This window comes from Salmo salar, chromosome 26 (assembly GCF_965601325.2).
Source record: "Salmo salar chromosome 26, fSalSal1, whole genome shotgun sequence".
Taxonomy (NCBI): Eukaryota; Metazoa; Chordata; class Actinopteri; order Salmoniformes; family Salmonidae; genus Salmo; species Salmo salar.
Window position 1 is genome coordinate 19,305,438 of NC_138316.1, and position 21,556 is coordinate 19,326,993.

At 41.9% G+C, this 21,556-nt stretch overlaps 3 protein-coding genes and 2 non-coding genes across 7 annotated transcripts in view; all 5 read left to right on the forward strand.

Annotated features, from left to right (window-relative positions):
- The window catches only part of LOC106587184 (lysine--tRNA ligase), a 55,782-nt gene extending 46,724 nt beyond the window's left edge, over nt 1-9,058 (forward strand). For all 3 annotated transcript variants that reach the window (XM_014175274.3, XM_014175273.3, XM_045709033.2), the window contains 2 exons: nt 7,516-7,659; nt 8,562-9,058. In XM_014175274.3, the coding sequence (XP_014030749.1) occupies nt 7,516-7,659; nt 8,562-8,636 (219 nt within the window). In that variant the 3' untranslated portion in view covers nt 8,637-9,058. The remainder of the gene's footprint in view (nt 1-7,515; nt 7,660-8,561) is intronic.
- A 1,126-nt stretch (nt 9,059-10,184) lies between these two features.
- LOC106587183 (glycine cleavage system H protein, mitochondrial) lies at nt 10,185-13,604 on the forward strand. Its single transcript, XM_014175272.3, has 5 exons — nt 10,185-10,433; nt 12,139-12,218; nt 12,612-12,675; nt 12,785-12,916; nt 13,269-13,604. Exons 1-5 carry the CDS (start codon nt 10,283-10,285, stop codon nt 13,364-13,366), a joined length of 525 nt encoding a protein of 174 aa, XP_014030747.1. The 5' UTR covers nt 10,185-10,282; the 3' UTR covers nt 13,367-13,604.
- Nucleotides 13,605-15,513: 1,909 nt separating this feature from the next.
- Nucleotides 15,514-20,465, forward strand: LOC106587182 (large ribosomal subunit protein eL13). The gene is made up of 6 exons (XM_014175271.3): nt 15,514-15,597; nt 16,106-16,223; nt 18,188-18,329; nt 18,799-18,972; nt 19,736-19,792; nt 20,258-20,465. The coding sequence occupies exons 2-6, from the start codon at nt 16,120-16,122 to the stop codon at nt 20,414-20,416; spliced, it is 636 nt and encodes a 211-aa protein (XP_014030746.1). The 5' UTR covers nt 15,514-15,597; nt 16,106-16,119; the 3' UTR covers nt 20,417-20,465.
- On the forward strand, nt 19,214-19,297 carry LOC123730860 (small nucleolar RNA MBII-202). The gene has a single exon (XR_006762312.1). It is a non-coding gene; the product is annotated as a small nucleolar RNA MBII-202 (small nucleolar RNA).
- Nucleotides 19,980-20,064, forward strand: LOC123730862 (small nucleolar RNA MBII-202). Its single transcript, XR_006762313.1, has one exon. It is a non-coding gene; the product is annotated as a small nucleolar RNA MBII-202 (small nucleolar RNA).
- Nucleotides 20,466-21,556: the final 1,091 nt, after the last annotated feature.

Genomic DNA, 21,556 nt, shown 5'->3' on the forward strand with positions numbered 1-21,556 from the left:
ACTGCGTGTGGAACATACAAATCTACTTTTTGACCCATTGTAATGGAAGCCGTGTTGTGCAACACCATTTCAGTCGCTTGTACCGCCCTAAGGCACGGTGGCATTCCTTTTGCCACCGAGTCTAGCGATTTACTCCAGTACATTACCGGTCTCTTTCTTCCCCCATGATTTTGCATAACCACCACGCTACAATGTCCTTGTTCATGAACAAAAAATGTAAAAGGTAATTTTAGGTTTGGCAATCCCAATGTTGGCGCTTGACACAATTGCTTCTTTAACTCGACAAACGCTTCTTAACACTCTTGATTCCAGTCTGTCCTCTCACCCCCCCCCCCCCCCCCCCCCCCCCCCCCCCCCCCCTTCGTCAACTCTGTAAGTGGCTCAGCAGTTTAGAGAATGACGGAATAAAATGTCTAACAAAATTGAAAACTCCACGTTTTCCTGAGCGTACGAGGAGTGTTTGGTCGTGCCAAAGAATGCATGGTTTCTACCCGATCCCGGGTAATGTGTTTCGTGCCCTTGGAAATCGAAACTCCCAAATATGTTACTTCTTGCTTTGCTACTTCTGCCTTCTCATAAGATGCTTTATGACCATGTTCTGCCCAAATAGTCAACCAATGTGGTGAGGTCTCGCATATGAGTTTCTTCGTCTTTTGACGCTAATAACAAATCATCCATGTATTGTACCAACACAGAACCTTCAAATATACACCCTTTTAACGATTGCTTCAATGCAGAATGATACCAAGTGGGACTATTTCTAAATCCCATCGGTACTCTAGCCCACGTAAATTGCGCCCCCTGTCAACAGAACCCGAACCAGTGTCGTGACTCCCTCAGACCAAAATCTGTCTGAGGGAATAAATGCCAATAGGTCTGCCAGATCTGCTACCACTGGTGTGATTTTCACTGCATATTTGTTTATGCCACACAAATCCACAGTAATACGCCATTTTAGTCCCTTTTTTATCGGGTATAAAGGTCTGTTGCATCGAGCTGGTCCGCGGATCACTATGCCACGTTCAAGGAATATTGGAAGGTCCTCCGCCACCGATTTCTCAGCCTCCGGTTTTATAGGGTATTGGTTCATTGGTGGCGGCGGTTGTCCCTCCACACAACAGGCTTACAACCTTTGATTAGACCACAATCTAATGCGTCTTTTGCCCATAATGGATGGTCCTGAAACAACAATTGCTCGGTCTTCGCCGTTCTTACTGCCAATTTTAATTTGTTACCCTTCAGAATCCATTCCCCCGGCATCTCGCAAAGATTATCCAACCCCAAAATCGGTTCTATTCCCGTAGCCATATAAAATGATCCTGGTATTGTCACTGATCCTAGGTTTAATGACATAGGTAATAGTTGTATCGCCTTAGATTGTGTCCCTGTTACCCCGCTGAATGTGATACTTTTCCCTGTCGCAAATTTAGCCAATTTTTCATCGTATGGAATTAGTGATATTTGATCACCTGTATCTATTAGAAATTCGTGTGAGACGTGACCTACAGTGCCTTGCGAAAGTATTCGGCCTCCTTGAACTTTTCGACCTTTTGCCACATTTCAGGCTTCAAACATAAAGATATAAAACTGTAATTTTTTGTGAAGAATCAACAACAAGTGGGACACAATTATGAAGTGGAACGAAATTTATTGGATATTTCAAACTTTTTTAACAAATAAAAAACTGAAAAATTGGCCGTGCAAAATTATTCAGCCCCCTTAAGTTAATACTTTGTAGCGCCACCTTTTGCTGCGATTACAGCTGTAAGTCGCTTGGGGTATGTCTCTATCAGTTTTGCACATCGAGAGACTGAAATTTTTGCCCATTCCTCCTTGCAAAACAGCTCGAGCTCAGTGAGGTTGGATGGAGAGCGTTTGTGAACAGCAGTTTTCAGTTCTTTCCACAGATTCTCGATTGGATTCAGGTCTGGACTTTGACTTGGCCATTCTAACACCTGGATATGTTTATTTGTGAACCATTCCATTGTAGATTTTGCTTTATGCTTTGGATCATTGTCTTGTTGGAAGACAAATCTCCGTCCCAGTCTCAGGTCTTTTGCAGACTCCATCAGGTTTTCTTCCAGAATGGTCCTGTATTTGGCTCCATCCATCTTCCCATCAATTTTAACCATCTTCCCTGCCCCTGCTGAAGAAAAGCAGGCCCAAACCATGATGCTGCCACCACCATGTTTGACAGTGGGGATAGGGTGTTCAGGGTGATGAGCTGTGTTGCTTTTACGCCAAACATAACGTTTTGCATTGTTGCCAAAAAGTTCGATTTTGGTTTCATCTGACCAGAGCACCTTCTTCCACATGTTTGGTGTGTCTCCCAGGTGGCTAGTGGCAAACTTTAAACGACACTTTTTATGGATATCTTTAAGAAATGGCTTTCTTCTTGCCACTCTTCCATAAAGGCCAGATTTGTGCAGTATACGACTGATTGTTGTCCTATGGACAGAGTCTCCCACCTCAGCTGTAGATCTCTGCAGTTCATCCAGAGTGATCATGGGCCTCTTGGCTGCATCTCTGATCAGTCTTCTCCTTGTATGAGCTGAAAGTTTAGAGGGACGGCCGGGTCTTCGTAGATTTGCAGTGGTCTGATACTCCTTCCATTTCAATATTATCGCTTGCACAGTGCTCCTTGGGATGTTTAAAGCTTGGGAAATCTTTTTGTATCCAAATCCGGCTTTAAACTTCTCCACAACAGTATCTCGGACCTGCCTGGTGTGTTTCTTGTTCTTCATGATGCTCTCTGCGCTTTAAACGGACCTCTGAGACTATCACAGAGCAGGTGCATTTATACGGAGACTTGATTACACACAGGTGGATTCTATTTATCATCATTAGTCATTTAGGTCAACATTGGATCATTCAGAGATCCTCACTGAACTTCTGGAGAGAGTTTGCTGCACTGAAAGTAAAGGGGCTGAATAATTTTGCACGCCCAATTTTTCAGTTTTTTATTTGTTAAAAAAGTTTGAAATATCCAATAAATTTCGTTCCACTTCATGATTGTGTCCCACTTGTTGTTGATTCTTCACAAAAAATTACAGTTTTATATCTTTATGTTTGAAGCCTGAAATGTGGCAAAAGGTCGAAAAGTTCAAGGGGGCCGAATACTTTCGCAAGGCACTGCATGTCTCCTTTCACATAAAACCCGTCATCTCTATGAACCACTATTGATCGAACGGAGGCCATGTACTGCTATGCAGAATGTTCCTGTCCTGCTGCTTTTAAGAGGGTTTGCTGCTGCTCTTTTGACAAAGAAGCAAATGCTTTTACAGCGGCATTTCCTCCCAAAGTAGCAGGTTCCAGTACCACCGTACACTCATTCTTCCAATGCCCGATAGCCCCACACCTAAAACAGGTCTCTGTTGATTTTCTTCCATTTCCCTCCCTGTCCCTTTGTCCTATTTGGGCCATTGTAACCACTGTTAGTGACATTCAATGTGGCAGCATTAACCACTCTTACTGCTGCGGAGTAAATAGAAATGGATACTACTCACCGCTGCTTCTACCATTTCATCCCAGTGAGAATGCTGATCCGCCACCCCTGCAATAGCTGTTTTGATAACAGGTTTCAAACCTGTCATCAAAGCAGACGTATAAATTCCTGCATTTTGATCATATCTATCCCCCATCGTCAAGTTAGTACACAACGCATCATCCATCCGATCCACATAATCGCGTACTCCCTCTTTCGCACCCTGAGTACAGTTACTAATTTTACTCACATCTGGTCGGAACAACATATTCCCAACCGTAGTTAAGAATCCTTCAATTTCATCATTGGCCGTCGTTGGGTCACACGCTTCTCGTCCCGAGGACCAAGCTGACGTTCTATACCCCTGTGCGAGTGTTGGCAACATGGCTCTTGGCAATAGCGAGTGTACAATATGATCGTAATCACCAGCATGGAACCCAAAAATTCTGCCTTGTCTCAAGAAACTGATCAATTCCTGTCCCTCTCTTACTGGATCTGGTGCTTCTTTCATAATACTACGCATTTCGCTCACACTCAATGGCTGATGGTGATGCTGTATTTGTATCCGTACTTGGGGCTGCGCGTCATCTGGAATAGGGTTGTTCTCCCCTGGTACTATTTGTCCCGGATAATATGTAACTGGGGTTGCTTGTGTTCGTACCGGTCTCACCTCTCTATGATTACCTTGATCCTGCCAATAACGCCAACTGGTAGGTTCTTATTTTTCAGAGTAAATAACTCACGGACACTAGAGAAGCTTAACCAAATTTAATTCTTCCCAAAGGGTCGACACGGCTGTATTCAGACAGCAAAAACATTTCTCACCATCACAGTTATATACATCCCACTTTAGGACACTCCTCCTTCTCTCTCCAATCCTTACATCTTATGGTTCAATAGGAAGAAGGTAACCAGATACTAAACCCTGATTACTCCCTTAAGGGGAACTGACCTCACCTTCTGACCTCAACCCCTCCTTCCCCTAGTCCACAGATGTCCATCTGTCTCCCTTATCTCAACCGTTGCTCTACTCCCTTCCACCCAACACATTCCAAAGCTATCCGTCTTCCCACAGAGAACCATTCACTTCTGACACACAACCCAGTCTCTTTCACTCTTCCTATTCAAAGCTTCTTCTCTATCATTTATTTAATATCTCAATGTTCAAAGTTTTGCCGATTCCAACAGTACCACGTTCATCTGTACAAACAATAGTAAGCAAGTATAAACACCATGGGACCACGCGGCCGTCATACTGCTCAGGAAGGAGACGCGTTCTGTCTCCTAGAGATGAACGTACTTTGGTGCATGAAGTGCAAATCAATCCCAGAACAACAAAGGACCTTGTGAGGATGCTGGAGGAAACGGGTACTAAAGTATCTACAGTCGTGGCCAAAAGTTTTGAGAATGACACATCAATTTCCACAAAGTTTACTGCTTCAGTGTCTTTAGATATTTTTGTCAGATGTTACTATGGAATACTGAAGTATAATTACAAGCATTTCATAAGTGTCAAAGGCTTTTATTGACAATTACATGAAGTTGATGCAAAGACTCAATATTTGCAGTGTTGAGCCTTCTTTTTCAGGACCTCTGCAATCCGCCCTGGCATGCTGTCAATTAACTTCTGGGCCACATCCTGACTGATGGCAGCCCATTCCTGCATAATCAATGCTTGGAGTTTGTCCGAATTTGCGGGGTTTTGTTTGTCCACCCGCCTCTTGAGGATTGACCACAAGTTCTCAATGGCATTAAGGTCTGGGGAGTTTCCTGGCCATGGACCCAAAATATCGATGTTTTGTTCCCCGAGCCACTTAATTATCACATTTGCCTCATGGCAACGTGCTGCATCATGCTGGAAAAGGCATTGTTCGTCACCAAACTGTTCCTGGATGGTTGGGAGAAGTTGCTCTCGGAGGATGTGTTGGTACCATTCTTTATTCATGGCTGTGTTCTTAGGCAAAACTCCCTTGGCGGTGAAGCAAACCCACACATGAATGGTCTCAGGATGCTTTACTGTTGGCATGACACAGGACTGATGGTAGCACTCACCTTGTCTTCTCCGGGCAAGCTTTTTTCCGGATGCCCCAAACAATCGGAAAGGGGATTCATCAGAGAAAATGACTTTACCCCAGTCCTCAGCAGTCTCAGCAGTCCTCACCCTGTACCTTTTGCAGAATATCAGTCTGTCCCTGATGTTTTTCCTGGAGAGAAGTGGCTTCTTTGCTGCCCTTCTTGACACCAGGCCATTCTCCAAAAGTATTTGCCTCACTGCGTGCAGATACACTCACACCTGCCTGCTGCCATTCCTGAGCAAGCTCTGTACTGGTTGTGCCCCGATTCCACAGCTGAGTCAATTTTAAGAGACGGCCCTGGCGCTTGCTGGACTTTCTTGGGCGCCCTGAACCCTTCTTCACAACAATTGAACCGCTCTCCTTGAAGTTCTGGTTGAAATGGTTGATTTAGGTGCAATGTACTGGCAGCAATATCCTTGCCTGTGAAGCCCTTTTTTATGCAAAGCAATGATGACGGAACGTGTTTCCTTGCAGGTAACCATGGTTGACAGAGGATGAACAATGATTCCAAGCACCACCCTCCTTTTGAAGCTTTCAGTCTGTTATTCGAACTCAATCAGCATGACAGAGTGATCTCCAGCCTTGTCCTCGTCAACACTCACACCTGTGTTAATGAGAGAATCACTGACATGTCAGCTGGTCCTTTTGTGGCAGGGCTGAAATGCAGTGGAAATGTTTTTTGGGGATTCAGTTCATTTGCATGGCAAAGAGGGACTTTTGCAATTCATCTGATCACTCTTCATAACATTCTGGAGTATATGCAAATTGCCATCATACAAACTGAGGCAGCAGACTTTGAAAATTAATATTTGTGTCATTCTCAACTTTTGGCTACGACTGTATATCCACAGTAAAATGAGTCCTATATAAACATAACCTGAAATGCCGCTCAGCAAGGAAAAAGCCACTGCTCCAAAACCGCCCTAAAAAAGCCAGACTATGGTTTGCAACTGCACATGGGGACAAAGATCATACTTTTTGGAGAAATGTCCTCTGGTCTGCTGAAACAAAAATAGAACTGTTTGGCCATGATGACCATTGTTATGTTTGGAGGAAAAATTGGGAGGCTTGCAAGCCAAAGAACACCATCCCAACCGTGACGCACGGGGGTGGCAGCATCATGTTGTGGGGGTGCTTTGCTGCAGGAGGGACTGGTGCACCTCACAAAATAGATGGCATCATGTGGAAGGAAAATGATGTGGATATATTGAAGCAACATCTCAAGACATCAGTCAGGAAGTTAAAGCTTGGTCGCAAATGGGTCTTCCAAATGGACAATGACCCCAAGCATACTTCCAAAGTTGTGGCAAAATGGCTTAATGACAACAAAGTCAAGGTTTTGGAGTGGCCATCACAAAGCCCTGACCTCAATCCTATAGAAAATGTGTGGGCAGAACTGAAAAAGCGTGTGCGAGCAAGGAAGCCTACAAACCTGACTGTTACACCAGCTCTGTCAGGAGGAATGGGCCAAAATTCACACAACTTATTGTGGGAAGCTTGTGGAAGGCTACCCAAAATAAACAATTTTAAAGGCAATGCTACCAATTACTAATTGAGTGTATGTAAACTTCTGACCCACTGATGAAATAAATAAAAGCTGAAATCACTCTACTATTATTCTGACATTTCACATTCTTAAAATAATGTGGTGATCCTAACTGACCTATGACAGGGAATTTTTACTAGGATTAAATGTCATGAATTTTGAAACTGAGTTTAAATGTATTTGGCTAAGGTGTATGTAAACTTCCAACTTCAACTGTTTGTAGTAAGTAGTAGGGGCCACTGAACTGAAGCATTTCCCGAAAATCCTTGCCTTACATCAACTTAGTTACCATTGGTGCTTCATTTTCTTTGTGATATTTTCCTGTTTGAGTCACCACCCTGTAAGTCTTGATGAGCTACTTAGTTTTAGTTTCTCATCTAGCTCCTGTGTGTATTTTTGTGTTTTATTAGGCCAAGGCAGAGGGTGATGACGAGAGCATGTCCGTTGATGAGACTTTCTGCACGGCACTAGAGTATGGCCTGCCACCAACTGCTGGCTGGGGCATGGGCATTGACCGCCTTACCATGTTCCTCACTGACTCCAACAACATTAAGGTACAGTCATAATACATACAGGCAGAGGCCAATATAGATCCTTTGCCATCTCTAAAGCCTTGTTCACACTGTAGGCCTTAATGCTCAAATTAATGTCGTTTTTAAGTTCATTTTGAAATACTGACTGTCCAAACAGTTATTTACAAGTGACCAAATCGGATTTGTGTGTGTTCAGAAGGCAGACATGGCTATGCTAGTTGTCATAGTAACAACTGGTGTGTGCGTAGTGGTTTAGGCTGATTCCTATCACTCAAGTTATATAGCAAGCTAAGGTGAGAACAATGTCTGCAATGGATGTTTCCCTGTTCCTTTAAATGTTAAAAGTCATAGTGTAAGAACACTTATAAAGCCTCAAGGGATAAACTGATCCACCTTTCAAAAGGAGTCATTTTTGGCTAGCCACAACAGTCCGCTAGCTAGGTAGCTGTTTGGCTTTCTAGCACATTCAGTAATTATTTTGTAAACCGTTAACAAGATGGTTAGCTACTACATGTTCTTATCAAACTGTCAACAGAGTAGCTAGCAAACAACAAGATATGCCAAATAAGTTAAAAAAACAGTTGCGGGCAAATAAATCAGATTTGACTGTTCAGACACAAGTTGCATGGCCAGGAATCAGATTTGTATCTGACTTCAAACCACCTACGAAGGTGGTTTGAAATATCCGATTCCATGTGCCTTTTGGATGTTAAGACTGCAGGAAAAATAGATTTTAATTGTATATGCAAAAAAATTGCTTCAAACTGCCAATGTGTACAAAGATTTAGGCATGCGTGTTTATTATTATGCTATAGGGGACATTGTGTTGATGCTTGTTTACACACACGCACTACTAACTTGAATGCACTTCAGCAGGACTCTGTGTCTGTGTGAAACCACCTGATGTTAAATCTGTTTCACAGGAGGTGCTGTTCTTCCCTGCCATGAAGCCTGATGACAACAAGACAGCCCCTCTCACAGAGGGCACCTCTGTGTAGTATTGTGACCTCGCCTGCTGGCAAATCTCTGCAGGGGTTGGCATGGTGATGAAGCCTGGGGAAATAATCTGATTGGTCTGTTGGTCTCACTGTGTGTTCCGGTGGCGTTGAATGTTATCCATTTTATCATATGGTTTGAATCTTGCAATCTGCATTATTAAGGGAAATAAGTTACTTTTTAAATTATTTTTCCACCTTTACATAGTTGAAACATTCAATTGTGTGCTGTTTTTCCTTGTATTACCTTGCGGTCTTCCCTCAGAATGGTGGACATCCAAGCCCAATGTAATGTCAGTGAATGAGGGTTTCTGGACATGCTTGTGTTCTGTTATTGTATGCCATATAGTCCAACTACTTTTAAAAAAAAATCTATGTTCACCCACACAACTGCCATTGTCACAAAAATAAAATGACTAAAGTGATTCTGTATTCCTATGATTGAGTTACATGTGAAAGTATGTGTCTGCAGCTGATTTACTGTTGTAGCAGGCTTAAGTTACTGGTCTGTGTTCTTCAGCCATGGTCTTCATTATGTGCCTTTTCATAAGCTTTTGGATAAACCAGGGGTGTAGTCATTCAGCCGAATCTGTTGCGAAACATTTAAAACGGAAGTGAACGAAACAGGGAGCGACATACCTATTCTGTTAAAACATGTTTTGTCTGTCTTTTCTTTTTTCCAAACGGGAAACATTTAGCAACAAACTAGAGTTTCTATTGGACAAATGCAGGTAGAGCAATCCATTTCGTTCTGCATCTGTGTTTCTTAAACGGTAAACTGTTTGTTGCAAGACATAATGAATACACCCCTGGTGACTGAACTCTTGACAACCAATGTGCACCCCAACTATATGGATCCCCTAAGAAAGGATTGTGGGATGAACTGTGTACAATACAGCTGGTTCGAGGAGGAAGAGCACAAGGTGAGTTCATTTCCAGTGAATGAAGTCCAGTTACTTTCTAGTCATGCTGCAAAGTACTGTAGGACCCTAGTGTTAAGTCTACCAAGATAACCATCATTTGTTTAATGAAATCAACACTAGGTTCTAGGAACTGTTGCCCAATCTCAGAAGTTGTGTACAACGGACACAATAGAAACATTGAGGGTTAGGGCTGTAATATTCATGAAAGAAAAACTAGTTAGTCATAACCCAGTTTCTACAACCTACCAAGCATAATGAGAATGGTCGCCTTCACCTGTTCAGACGTTGCATGAATCAACCAATGGTTGCGTGCTACGGCATCGACTGTCGTCGATTGACTGATCTAACATTGTGATGAGATGATAGTTAAAATACATTTCCAGGCGGTGTAAAATATGGCATGCTTCAGCAACGCCTGGGCAGAGGAACGCGCCCAAAACCTTATGGTTAGTTCCACAATGCCATAAAGATGCAGTGTACACTGAAGAAGATCTAACACTACCAACTATGCGAAAAAGCCATTAGTATCCTAAATATTCTGTTGTGCATCTGTTACGCCTTGAGAGTATCCATATAAGGAAAAACCTTATTGGTAAATACTGTGCAACTTCCACAAAGTTCTGCTGAAAAGCCGCTTCTATTTCATGTCGAGAGCGCGCAAAGGGTGATGGTGCGCGTTCCACTCAGTCAATTGCATGTGTAATCATTTCGGCCGACACTGTGAAGATGGCGATGAGAGCAGCGTTCCGGTGCCTTACTGCAAACTTTTCCCCAGTACTGATTCAGCGTTCTCGACCTGTACAGATATCCGCAAGTCGGCTCTTATGGAAGGCCAACACCACGCAGACACTGAGCACCGCCTCACCACTGTCCACAGGTAACAATTTGTTACAATGTTGCCCAAATTGGCGCACTCGGTGTTGCACGCTAGATTTATCAACATCACAATTTATGTAATTTACGGGTCTGTGGCTACACATTCCAGTCACAGAGGGGGAATAATCGCACACTGTTTTGGTCACTTTCCCACTGTACATTTTTACACGTCAGTGAGAGAGCGAGCGTGAACTGCGATTTTTATATTATTTTGTGGTCAGCATGTCCAGTTTTGTAAACAGTTTAGGGCGCATGCCCTGCTACGATAAAGTTTGGTCGATGGGTCAAATAAAAAGTAGCCAAATGTTGGCAGTTACGTGGTCTAAAAGTAAACTATTCTCTCGTTATTCCCAGACAGAAATCAAAGGATTTTGTTTTTATGGAATTTTGAGATTCCCTGACCAGCCTGTCGAACAAGTCCCCGCGTTAGGTTGGTTTTTAACCGTGACCTTTTTTATTATATGGTCGCTTTCCATAAACTGCAATCTGGGATGTCCCCAAAAGAAGCCAGGTCGATTAAAGTTTTCATTTTCTTAGACTACACTGTAAAACATTGTTTATCAGAGGTTTAACTTGACCTTGCAATTATTTGCTGGGTCTGCTTTCCGCGGTCTTAAAAAACACATTAGGGCTTGTTTGGCACTCAAGACACCCATAGTCTCTTGCCCCAATGTAATGGATAATTACATAGAGCAAATCACGCACGAGTTTGGACGTAGGCAAGTCAAATGCTGGTCAGGAGTAACACATTTGAGCATACATCTGCATACATCTATATTTAGCATATTTACAAAATTTGTAGTCAGCAAATGCATGCATGGTGTAATTTGTGGGTGGTGGTTTAGTCTAGAAATTATATTGAAAATCTCCATTAAGGTAAGGCTCTCTTGTCTTTCAGACAAACCAGCCATGCCTCAGCATTTTGCACAATTCACAATCTGGTTCAAACCTGTATTTTTCTGCATGATCTGATGCTAGCATTGGAAACTGTTGAGGCATTTAATTCCTCCCCAGCGTATCGGGGAAAATTGACAGCGTTTGACATAAACCATGTTTTAATGTTTCTTGCTTGAACTGTGGATTACATATTTGTCCCAAAAAATATAAAATATTACTATTTAATAGAATTAACAGCCCACATAGCAGATTAGAGGAAGGATGTTTAAATGTGTGTGTGCTCCCTCCCACCACTCACACTGTACAACCATACTACAATGTACAGTAATAGCTAGAGAATGCTGGTACATTGTATGAGCAATTGACATCACAATGGTGATAGTAATACAATTCACATCTTGTTTGACATTACAGGGCTGAATGTGGGGCAGTGCATGAATGGTATCTTTTGCCACCTTTCAGTATATTAAATGAGGTTTGTTGTTTTGCACAGAACTTTTTGGCTCTGGTCCATAGTACATTAGTGTCTTTTGGACAGTTAATAACAAGGGCAATGTGTGGTTTAGGATGGGTACTTAGTTAGGTTGCCCCCCACCCCCCACCCACCCACTAGAGTTTGGAAACCCTAAATTGATGGTGGTGTACTCATAGAACACAGAAAACTTAGACATTTTAGTTTTTTTTTTTTAGATTATGGCCATGTCAACTAGTCAGTGTAGTGTACTAATACATTATTAGTTTGAACATTAGTCTGCTGTTTTTCTATGCATATGCATCCCATTATCTGATGCGAATGTCTATTTTTACAGCCCTCAAATTCACAGACAAGCATGAGTGGGTACGAGTAGAGGGAGGAGTTGGCACAGTTGGCATCAGCAAATTTGCACAGGTATGCAGTTTGGTTGGTATTTTTATCAATGATTTAGTGTGCTGTTGTGTTTCTAAATTACTGATAATCTGACATTTATTGGGCTACATAATGCCTGTATTGTCTTGAGAGATTTATTTTGGAACTTTGTACTTTGTCCTGCAATACAAAGACATATACCAGAATGAAAATGTTACATATGCATGACTATTGTTTAGGGTAATTGATTACTTGTATTATGCCTGGCTTAAAATTTGAGGGCCAATCTGATATTTGTGCAAGAACTTGAACTTACATTGGCCTTATTTTATGCTTTCCCAGAATTTCCTCAATGTGTAATTCAAATATTAATATTTTGTGTTGCAAATTCTGTGTAGCTGCTAAAATGTTAGAATTTGTGTCCCTCCATTGTAGGAAGCATTAGGTGATGTGGTGTATTGTGGACTCCCTGAGGTGGGGCAAAAACTTGAACAAATGGGTGAGATTCTTTTCAGATTTAAGTTTCCTCCCACAAGTAAATGACTCTTGTGACTTCGAGCTTTGTTGCCAATAAAGAGGGTCATGCATGTCCTTTGCTTGTGTTTCAGAGGAGTTTGGTGCTTTGGAAAGTGTGAAGGCTGCTAGTGAGCTGTACTCTCCACTGACTGGAGAGGTAACTGAAATCAACACAGAGCTGGCAGACAACCCTGGACTAGTGAATAAATCCTGCTACGAAGGGGGTGAGTATCTTCGACAAGACAAATCAGTTGATACGCTTGTTTGACATTTTAGTAATTTAGCAGACGCTCTTATCCAGAGCGAATTACAGGAGCAAATTAGGGTTGTTTTGCTCAAGGCCATATCAACAGATTTTTCACCTATTCAGCTTTGGGTTTCGAACCAGCGACCATTTGATTACTGGGCCAATGCTCTTAACCGCTATGGTACTTGCCACCTTATGCGAATTATTATTATTATTATTATTATTATTATTATTTTTTTTTTTTTTGTGGGGGTGAATACTCATTTAACACACTTATTAATCCCCCCTCCTGACAATTTTACTGATGGTTGTTCTCCTTTGACTTCCAGGCTGGCTAATTAAGATGACTATTGACAACCCTGCAGAACTTGATGGCCTCATGGACGATGGCTCCTATGAGAAATTGATCAAATCACTTGATGAGTAGACTGCTCGACTCTCCATGTTCTTTTTTTTTTTTTCTTTTTTCTTATTCTTTTTAATGATGATTACAGGTCTTTCACACTAATCCTATCTGGACTGGCTGTAAAATCTCAGATAAAATGAGATTCTATAAAGTTGCCATATTTATTTTGACTGTAATTGTTTAATCACCAAGATAACCAAAGTGTTAATTAACAATGCTCACCTAGGTGCTTTTGCTGATCAAACCACAAGACAACCTGAAGGGTTTGTTCCCATGTCCTGTTGGCACAACGATAAATCCTGTTGGCACAACAATAAGGGTTGATTTCTTCAGGTGCTTAGTTTGAACTGAAAAAAATGCAGAGAAGTGGCAACAGGTTGGAAAGTGATCGGAAATGAGAAGTCAGATACAATAAATACAACCTACAATCCATTGTTTTTTTTCATTATGGCTTTTTTATTCCATCTGGTGGGAAGGATGGAATACAGTACTATTCACTTGCTTTACATAAACCACCTTAAGTCATTATCTAATAGTCAAAACTTAATTTGATGTCTGGCAATGCAAGACTAGTCAAAACCAAAACTTGGCTGGCAGCCTGACACTTCCAAAGACTCCCACACTTGTAGATTCACATTTTTCAGCAAGATAACCTTCTTTAGAACAAAAGACTAAAGCACAAATTAAGCAAGAATCAATTCTATTTGGGATATTTTCCTATTTTGAGGTAACATCTGACATCAGGAATATGTCAGATGCAATATATTGCATTTTTGTTGTGCTGTTTGTACACACTGCCTGTGATTGTAGACATAGCTCACTAATATCTACTGCTATACATATCATTCTTAGTATATATTTTTGGTGTAGGCCTATATATGCATAGATTGCATTTGGATTACTCAGTGTTATTTGGGTTACCTGGATTTGTCCTGACATTCATATATATTTTTTAATTATTTGTGTACTTGTTTGACATTTTTATGGCATTGTTAAGAGATGGGAACCCAAGCATTTTGCTGCACCTGCTATAACCTCTGCTAGACTGTATGTGGCCAATAAAATTTAATTTGATATGCTGCTGCTGTATTTTTCAACCCAAGTCATTCAAGCTAATGGTAACTAAACGTTACACTCAAGTGATATTAACACATTTAATATATCTGCACAGTATCATCAATGATTTATTAACACATAATCAACCCAGTCAGTTAATTGAACAGTAGTTTACATTAAAGGAAAGTTTCCCATACTCTGAAGGGTATGTGTGGACCTATTCCTAGAAATTACCCTGCTTTAAACTAGACCTTTTTGTTCTGATGCCTAATTGGTGAAAAGCCAGAGAGCTAGAGAAGCACTTCTCGTTGCTACATTGAAGCTAGGCACATCTTGACCTTTGCCCTTCGATTATTAAGATCGATTTGAGGTGCAAGGGGTGATTGATCAATGATTAATGGCAAAAGTGGCCACAGGATCGGTGCAGCAGAGAAACTGAGCATATCTTTGACTTTGTTTTATTTTTATTTAACCTGTAACTGAATGGGGCTTTACTACTTTTACAGGAGAATACAATTTGGCTGTCGGATAGAAAATATCCTTTCGGGATGGTCCTCTCTTGACACAATGAGCAAAGTGATGCTGTTGCTGTTGTTTGTGTGCACTTTAAAAAAAAGTGTTTCGCATATGATTTCAAGAACGTATTAGGGTTAAATATTTTGATGCACAACACTCCTATAATGAAAACATGTCATTCATAATGATTATTACAACAATGAGAATGGAAAATTGGGAGATACTCAGAGAAATTGGCTGTCTGAAACAGGTCCCGTAAGTGAAATGTGTGTAACTTTATTGTGCGACTGCAGTGACCCCTTGTGGTGTACCTACATATAAATCTTGATTTGGGTGGACGACCATTAGTTATAGAACAAATAATCTGTCATGCATGCATACTGGTTGTTTCAATATGTGTTGTATTGGGGTTTGAATAGGGTATACAAAGCACGTTATTACTCAGCATTATGCCAGAACCAATAAGATTTGGTTTACTAACAAAAAAACGTACAAAAAGCTAATTCGATCTGAATGCATCCTGAACAAGATAATATTTTTTTAATCAAACTCTTCACACGTGAATTTTAGTACATCCGGTTGACACTCCATTGCGTCTACCATTGGCTGCCATCTATATATCCCACAATGCACAATTTTAGAACTTCCTTTTTCCTTTCGGCCATTTTCCGCCCCAGACGGTATGTAGAAATAAGCTCACTATTTTTCAAATGAAATCGGTCTTCATCCTCAAATATATCGACGATGATGTGACTTTTATGCATTTATTGCGAAAGTTGATGATGTTGTCGTTCAGAATATATGACTATTGACCAGTTTGTTGAGCTAAAGGCTAAATAAAGGCGACCCAGATAGGTTTAGTAGTCAACCTATCTGGGTTGTAGACGCATGTATGTCTGTGTTGTCAGTGACATTACAAGTGTTTCATTATCACCAACCTATCGATAATGGTCTATATTATCGACAATGAACTCCAGTAATTACGGAGTCATTATCACAGTAAAATATACATCTGTTTGTGTTGGAATTCATTGTTGCACCCCAGCTAGCCTTGACGTGATGGCTAACATTTAGCCTATTAAGCACTTCGTCAGCCATTTTTCTTTTCCTCTGTTGGATGGGCTGATCTTATTGCTAAATGTGATTACCTTCTACCCCTACATGTGTTAACATTAACTTCTGTTTCAGGGAAGTAGGCAACCATGGCACCCAGCCGGAATGGCATGCTTTTGAACCCACACTTCCACAAAGACTGGCAGACGAGGGTGCGCACCTGGTTCAACCAGCCCGCAAGGAAGACTCGCAGGTAGGCCTTGATTAGTTACTTTGGTTACGTAAAGTATAATGGTTGGATAAATTGTATCTTTCGGTTGATCTGGCTTAAGTTTCAAATGTCTAATGTATGCAAACCTACCAGGTATTAACTAGCATGGTTATGTGACTAACCTAGTTGGTTAGGTAGCAGTGTGGATTGAATGATGGCTATGGTGTAATTTTGTTGTGTAGCTGTGCATGACATGCCTGCGGCTGTATGTAGGTGATGGAGGTCATTCAAATATAACTTGCTATATAAACTCAGCAAAAAAGAGACGTCCCTTTTTCAGGACCATGTCTTTCAAAGATAATTTGTAAAAATCCAAATTACTACACATTTTCATTGTAAAGGGTTTAAACACTGTTTCGCATGCTTGTTCAATTAACTATAATTAATGAACATGCACCTGTGGAACGGTCGTTAAGACACTAACAGCTTACAGATGGTAGGCAATTAAGTTCACTTATGAAAACTTAGGACACTAGAGGCCTTTCTACTGACTGATAAACACCAAAACAAAGATGCCCAGGGTCCCTGCTCATCTGTGTGAACGTGCCTTAGGCATGCTGCAAGGAGGCATGAGGACTGCAGATGTGGCCAGGGCAATAAATTGCAATGTCCGGACTGTGAGACGCCTAAGACAGCGCTACAGGGAGACAGGACGGACAGCTGATCGTCCTCGCAGTGGCAGACCACGTGTAACAACACCTGCACAGGATTGGTACATCCGGACATTACACCTGCGACACAGGTACAGGATGGCGGCAACAACTGCCCGAGTTACACCAGGAATGCACAATTCCTCCATCAGTGCTCAGACTGTCAGCAATAGGCTGAGAGAGTCTGGACTGAGGGCTTGTAGGCCTGTTGTAAGGCAGGTCCTCACCAGACATCACCGGCAACAACGTCGCCTATGGGCACAAACCCACCGTCGCTGGACCAGACAGGACTCGCAAAAGGTGCTCTTCACTGACGAGTCGCGGTTTTGTCGGATTTATGATCGGATTCGTGTTTATCGTCGAATGAATGAGTGTAACCGATGTGAAATGGCTAGTTAGTTAGCGGTGGTGCTCGCTAATAGGGTTTCAATCAGTGACGTCACTCAGACTTGTAGTAGGGTTTCCCCTTGCGTTGCAAGGGCCGCAGCTTTTGTGGCGCGATGGGTAACGATGCTTCGTGGGGTGTCAGTTGTTGATGTGTGCGAGGGTCCCTGGTTCGAGCCCGGGTTGGGGCGAAGAGAGGGACGGAACCTACACTGTTACATGAGCGTTACACCGAGGCCTGTACTCTGGAGCGGGATCGAGGTGGAGGGTCCGTCATGGTCTGGGGCAGTGTCACAGCATCATCGGACTGAGCTTGTCATTGCAGGCAAAATCAATACTGTGTGTTACAGGGAAGACATCCTCCTCCCTCATGTAGTGCCCTTCCTGCAGACTCACCCAGACATGACCCTCCAGCATGACAATTCCATACTGCTCATTCTGAGTGATTTCCTGCAAGACAGGAATGTCAGTGTTCTGCCATGGCCAGCGACGAGCCTGGATCTCCATCCCGTTGAGCACGCCTGGGACCTGTTAAATCGGAGGGTGAGTGCTAGGGCCATTCCCCCCAGAAATGTCTGGTAACTTGCAGGTGGAAGACTGGGGTAGCATCTCACAGCAAGAACTGGCAAATCTGGTGCAGTCCATGAGGAGATGCACTGCAGGACTTAGTATCTGGTGTGGCCACCAGCTGCAGTGACCGACTTTTGATTTTGACCCCCCCCCCCCCCCTGTTCAGGGACACATTCAATTTCTGTTAGTCACATGTCTGTGGAACTTGTTCAGTTCGTCTCAGTTGTTGAATCTTATGTTCATACAAATATTTACACATGTTAAGTTTGCTGAAAATAAGCACACTTGACAGTGAAGATGTTTCTTTTTTTTGCTGAGTTTAAGAACATCCTAATTTTTCAGGCGGAAGGCCCGTCAAATCAAGGCTCGTCGTATTGCTCCACGTCCTGTGGCTGGTCCCCTCAGGCCTCAAGTCAGGTGTCCCACCATCAGGTATCACACCAAGGTGCGTGCCGGACGTGGCTTCACCCTGGAGGAGCTCAAGGTAAGAGGAAACTTAACAGTACATTTACCTTTTGAATAATAACCTACAGGCTTAGGCAGTGTTAGTATGTTGTAAGACTGAACAGCCTGAAAGACGGGTGTGAGTTTATTGAATATATTTTGGCTTGCAGACTACTAGAACCTTTTACAGCAGTCAAGTGACGACAAATCTCCGGAATCTCTACCTCCTTGATGATTCAAATTTAATCATTTTGCTGATGTCTGCTTTTTTTAATGTGTGCTGTGCATATACATTTTTTTTCCCCAAAGCTAGTCAATTGATTAACTTTGGACTCAAGCCAGTTATTAACCCATTTGTTTGATAGGCTTTTTTTGTCTGAATGTAGCAATCTTGTATTGAATTATGTGCAAGCCTTCACACTCCTAAAATTCCAGGCATGGCTAGCAACTAAATGTCCAACATTCCTTAAATATTTGGTTCACTGTCTTGCATGTGCTTTGTATTCTAGGCCGCCGGAATCCACAAGAAGACAGCCCGCACCATTGGCATCTCGGTTGACACCCGCCGTCGCAACAGGTCATCGGAGTCCCTGCAGGCCAATGTACAGCGCCTGAAAGAGTACCGCTCCAAACTCATCCTCTTCCCCAGGAAGGCCTCCGCACCCAAGAAGGGAGACAGCACTGTAAGTGTCAGTCAAAGAACATTGGGTTGTGTTTATAGACATATGGGCACGCATAACCATATTGTCAAAGTGATTGCTTAATTTGAAGGTCAGATGTTAAATAATTTCAGTGTGAAGACTTCAGCAGTCATGTATAACATTCCCTGTTAAAAGTGATTTTACAAAATTAGCTCAGAACTGGGGCAATGATTGAAATTGTGATGAAACCTGGATCGTGAGCAGCACTGTGCCAGCAGTCAAGTGATGACAAATTCTCCGGAATCTCTGTACTACCTTGATGATTACATTTGAACCTATTATCTGATGACTGCCGGGTTCGTGTGTCCAGTGCCCATTCTGTAGTTTCTGAAACGACATGTTAGAAACTTTTGGAGTTAAGGTGTGGAAATTGGGCTTCAAGCAGGTCTGAAGGTTTTGAAGTGTTTTTACTGCTTTTTGTGCGGAGTAACAATGATCTGCAGGGGCAGGATATTAACCAGACGTTTGTGCTATAGATAATACTGTCTTAGACATATTGGTGGACAGTGTTGGAATGTCATTTAAAATATTGTTTACACACAACAGATCTGCATGGTTATCTGGACTACAACTTATGTGACTACTTTGTTTGTGCACTGTTGTAGATTTAGATTCAGTTGGTGTGAAATTAAATGTTTGAAATCTCTTCACCCCAATAGCATTTTAGATTGACTGTACCGTCTTGAATGTGCACATGGTAGATGTTACTTTTCCTGCGCATATTAAAACCTTTCCCTTTCTCCAGGAGGAGGAAATCAAGATGGCCACGCAGCTCTCTGGTGCTGTCATGCCCATCAAGAATGTACGTATCACACATTCATATCACTTGATTCACCCCCCAAAAAATAAGTTCATTTTCTTTAAAATACACTGAACACTGATTAGGGTTATTGTCTGTAAATGGGAAGACCAGGTCATAATTGAGATATTAGGATGTTTCTTGAGTATATGTATTGAACACGTATGTTAGAGCTCTATCAGCAGTCAAGTGATGACAAATTCTCCGGAATCTCTGTATTACCTTGATGATTCTCTTTGAACCTATTATCTGATGACTGACAGATTGTGCTGGGCCTTAACTTACAGAAGTGGACACATACATAATTAAGGCATTGAGTAATGACATGGGACTCTGTTAATCCATTCATTCATTGTATTTGACTTTCTCTCTTTGACTGAAATGCCATTCTACTAGCCCTTCTACTCTTGATGAGTATATCTTTACATCAACATTGTTGTAATTGGGTGTCTTCTCCCTCTGCTGCAGGTGCACAAGAAGGAGAAGGCCAGGGTGATTTCTGAGGATGAGAAGAACTTCAAGGCTTTCGCCAGCCTGCGTATGGCCCGTGCCAATGCTCGTCTCTTCGGCATCCGTGCCAAGAGGGCAAAGGAGGCAGAAGCGGAGAGTATTGACAAGAAGAAATAAACCGTTAGTTTCTATGGAACTTTCCAAAATAAAAACGTGTATAATTCCAGTGGTCATTTTTCAGTATGAAGGGTCATGTTTGTTACCATCTCATCTTGTACTCTTAATTTTTATTGCACTTGTGGAGACATTTCTGATCAATGACGTTAAACACTCAACTTTTGTACATTTGAAAAATTGGTTTTCATGCTTTAGTATTTCAATTATCACATTTGATGGATTATAGAAATACAGGCATCAATGTGAACATTAAATCGAGTGTTGACTGTTGCCAAAGAGACCAATGGATGGAATTTATCTTGCCCAGTCACTACCAGCAGGTGGTGGTTGTGCTACATTGTAAATCCCTCACCCTGGCATTTAAGTTGTATGTGGAAACCAGTCTCCTGAATATGAGCTATACTCTATGGAAGTGGCCTTTTTGAATCGTCTCCAAGTCAAATGAACAATAGTCCTTAAGCCAAAAAATTCATTAGGCGCATGGCAAAAGTAAATTCATCCACAAACTATCATTTATCTTAAATTACTGCGATATTCATTAATTTCATAAGAACCCATTAAGATTAGGTGACGTAAAGTCAGTGGTGGTTACCTTCAAAGGGTTTTTTTCCCCGTACTTTGAATTCCTAAATATGAAATGGCTTTTTTCCACAAAGCAGTCGATCTACAAAATCTCAATAGAATGTGGCATCCTTGGCACGTCTACCGGCTCCGAATAGTTTACTGTGCAAGTTAGTTTCCTTGCTAGCTCAACCAGAACCTTGTGATTGACATATGAGCAATTCTCCAGCCTTCTAAAAGTGAATGGGAATGTGGTTGAGGTTTTTTTTGGTGGTTGATTGTGGAATTCCTAGATTCTTAATCTAGGCCTAAAGGTCAGGGGCATGGATCAGAAAACCAGTCAGATCTGGTGTGACCACCTTTTGCCTCATGCAGCACAACACATCTCCTTTGCATGGAGCTGATTGTGGTATGTTGTACCACTCTTCAAAGGCTCTGCGAAGTTGCTGGATATTGGCGGGAAAAGGGAACACGCTGTCATACACGTCGATCCAGAGCATCCCAAACATGCTCAATGGGTGACATCTGGTGAGTATGCAGGCCATGGAAGAACTGGGACATGTTCAGTTTCCAGGAATT

Excerpts from the sequence above, each read along its gene's own strand:
- LOC106587183 (XM_014175272.3), top strand. The coding sequence starts at position 10,283 with ATGGCGATGAGAGCAGCGTTCCGGTGCCTTACTGCAAACTTTTCCCCA. Across the intron at positions 10,434-12,138 it reads CGCCTCACCACTGTCCACAG|CCCTCAAATTCACAGACAAG; the intron begins GTAACAATTTGT and ends CTATTTTTACAG. Across the intron at positions 12,917-13,268 it reads TAAATCCTGCTACGAAGGGG|GCTGGCTAATTAAGATGACT; the intron begins GTGAGTATCTTC and ends TTTGACTTCCAG.
- LOC106587182 (XM_014175271.3), top strand. The coding sequence starts at position 16,120 with ATGGCACCCAGCCGGAATGGCATGCTTTTGAACCCACACTTCCACAAA. Across the intron at positions 16,224-18,187 it reads CCCGCAAGGAAGACTCGCAG|GCGGAAGGCCCGTCAAATCA; the intron begins GTAGGCCTTGAT and ends CTAATTTTTCAG. Across the intron at positions 18,973-19,735 it reads CCAAGAAGGGAGACAGCACT|GAGGAGGAAATCAAGATGGC; the intron begins GTAAGTGTCAGT and ends CCCTTTCTCCAG.